At 45.2% G+C, this 2500-nt stretch overlaps 1 protein-coding gene across 2 annotated transcripts in view; it reads left to right on the top strand.

The window, feature by feature from the left end:
* The window catches only part of LOC125045429 (suppressor protein SRP40-like), a 17084-nt gene that overhangs the window by 14326 nt on the left and 258 nt on the right, over window positions 1-2500 (top strand). For both annotated transcript variants that reach the window (XM_047642665.1, XM_047642666.1), the window contains one exon: window positions 1-2500. This exon is cut by the window's left edge and continues 244 nt beyond it; it is cut by the window's right edge and continues 258 nt beyond it. In XM_047642665.1, the coding sequence (XP_047498621.1) occupies window positions 1-232 (232 nt within the window). In that variant the 3' untranslated portion in view covers window positions 233-2500.

Genomic DNA, 2500 nt, shown 5'->3' with positions numbered 1-2500 from the left:
GACAGTGAGCGCCACGGGAGGAGGAGGCTTAGGGGCAGAGGCCACCGTCACGGTGTCGAGGTCGGGCCCGCAGGAGATCCCCCGGCAGGACACGGGGGGCGACGACGACCTCAGCAGCTCCCACGGTCGTCTCCAGCCCGAAAGCCGCGCCTCCTCGCAGCACCCGACGCAGCACGCCGCCCAGGAGCACCCGCGCAAGCCCTCGCCCAACAGGGCCCCGCGATTCGTGTAAGGCGGGTTGGAAGCGGCGTCCGTCGGCGCAGCTCGTCCAGGCGCTCGGTGTGCAGAGGCGCGCAGAGGCAGCGCTGAGAAGTGCGGGCTGGACGAGGCAGACTCCTTATGATTAAGTATTGAAGCTAGAAGCTTCGTGCTCCACGCGGACAGGTGTCAGAGTGAGTAAAAGGTAGCCCTCAGGTGCCGCTTGTGTAAGCTACTCGCGACTCGCCCCACGTTGGTCGGGCGAGTGGGCTGGTTTCGCTAAGTCTTGAGCTAGCAGAGCAGGGTACGACTGTCGGACAGCAGCAAGACTAACGGACGACGGAATGGCGCCGTGAAAGTTGTCTGATATACGAAAGAAAGATTTCCGTGTGCTCGGAGAAAGAACGCGAGAGAAAGCGATTCACTATGCGCTTTACAGGCCGTGTTATGTGCGGTCTTTACAGTCAGTTGCAATATCCACTGGAGTCGCATGCCTTTCAACTCGTGAATACGAAATGATTATAATGTTTTCATCAAGTTTATATCTTAACAGTATGTCTCATTTCAAATAAGTTCAACGCTTTTTTTTAATCAAATGTTTTCATTCCAAACATTGTATATTATCATATTCCTTGAGATTATTATGAAGTATTAAAAAAGTGTTCTTTCAGTAAATTTGGGAAGCCTTAGTTGCCAACGTTGCTAATTTTATTGATTTCTTGCTGAGCAGACTAGAGACTGAACTATGATGCGCACAAGACATCGTTCAATTTAAAGATATAAATATTTTCATCATGAGTGATTATGGAAGACTCCAGGGAAATGTACAAGGAATCAGGCACAAGGCATACCTCCTTCTTATATATACTCGGTATATGAGAAGGGAGGAATGTTGAGGCGCTTCTCCAAAAGTCGATTAGGAAAATATAAGAGACAAACCGCAGATGGAAAAAGTGAAGTGAAATTCCACGTATTATGGTCCTTGTCGTGCTGCTGCTACAGTAATTTACACACACACACACACACACACACACACACACACACACACACACACACACACACACACACACACACACACACACACACACACACACACACACAGAGTCACTCGCACTTTGCTCGCCCTGCCCTGCCCTCCCGACCCGCGCCGAAGGACACCGCATCTCCGACGACCGCGACAGCAACCGCGGGCAGAACCGGCTGACGTAGTTTCGAAACGACACGGCTCTCTAGCGGCTCGGCGGCGGACCAGCCCAGCGACCGGTTGATAGTCTGGACGGGGGTTAAGGTGTCTGACGGGGAGCAGCGACCCCCCGAGGTGACACGAACTGAAACTTTGTAGCTGTGACTGGACTTGAAAATACAGATTATTTTGCAGACTTCGTTGACTGTATAACAAACTGTAGTATGACCAAAATATATGCAAAGTATGTGCAAAAAGCTGCGAACCAAATCTTTGTATATGTACTCAAGTGTACTGAAGAGAAATGCAGTGTATGTAAATTGCAGAACTTATATGCTGTGTATGTACTGTTCATAAGCTGACGAGAGAGGTGTACATGCTATGTATTGTAACGTTATAGTGTACATAACTTTTGTGTAATGTGTATTCATCGTTGTAGTCTATAAACTTATGAAGAGGAAATTATTGTACATAAATAATTCAGACAGTTAAAAAGGCCTTATATGTTTCAGTAGCAAGGTTCAGTGGGAAATGGTGATTAACAGTAGATATCTGCATTATCTTCCAGATTCAAATATATATCACTTTTGGTCCCTAAGACGCATCAGAGTTAATTTGTCAGTCCTTTTCTTTCTCATCTTTTTAAAAATTATGTTCTAACTGGATAGGCTTGTGTAATTTTTTTAATCGTATCCCTTTATTAGATACACCGTTGCCAAATGATGGAGAGATTAAGATCCATTTGCAATAATTACAGTGATTAATCCTTTAGATGAGAAAATGAACCTTATTACTCTAGCACATAAGGTAGGAAGCCACCCACGAGTCTCGGAGGTGCTAATAAAACATAGATCGTATACTAATATTTATTACATGTGAAGTACTCTGCAAAAACTGTCCTCTGGTATAGTCGACGTATGGACCATTTTCCTTTATCTCTGTGGAAAGGTGGGTCGAGATTACGGGCTTTGTCAAAATCGTTGGAAATCCACTGTAAAAAAAAACACAAAAAAAGTAAAACATTTCCGAAACCTACAGGCATATTAAAGTATTTATGTTGCTAATTCATATAAGCCTATACTGAAATAAGTTTGTGAAGAGAAATATGTTGACGCGTTA

This window comes from Penaeus chinensis, chromosome 37 (assembly GCF_019202785.1).
Source record: "Penaeus chinensis breed Huanghai No. 1 chromosome 37, ASM1920278v2, whole genome shotgun sequence".
NCBI lineage: Eukaryota > Metazoa > Arthropoda > Malacostraca > Decapoda > Penaeidae > Penaeus > Penaeus chinensis.
This window is presented reverse-complemented; position numbering and strand designations above follow the sequence as displayed.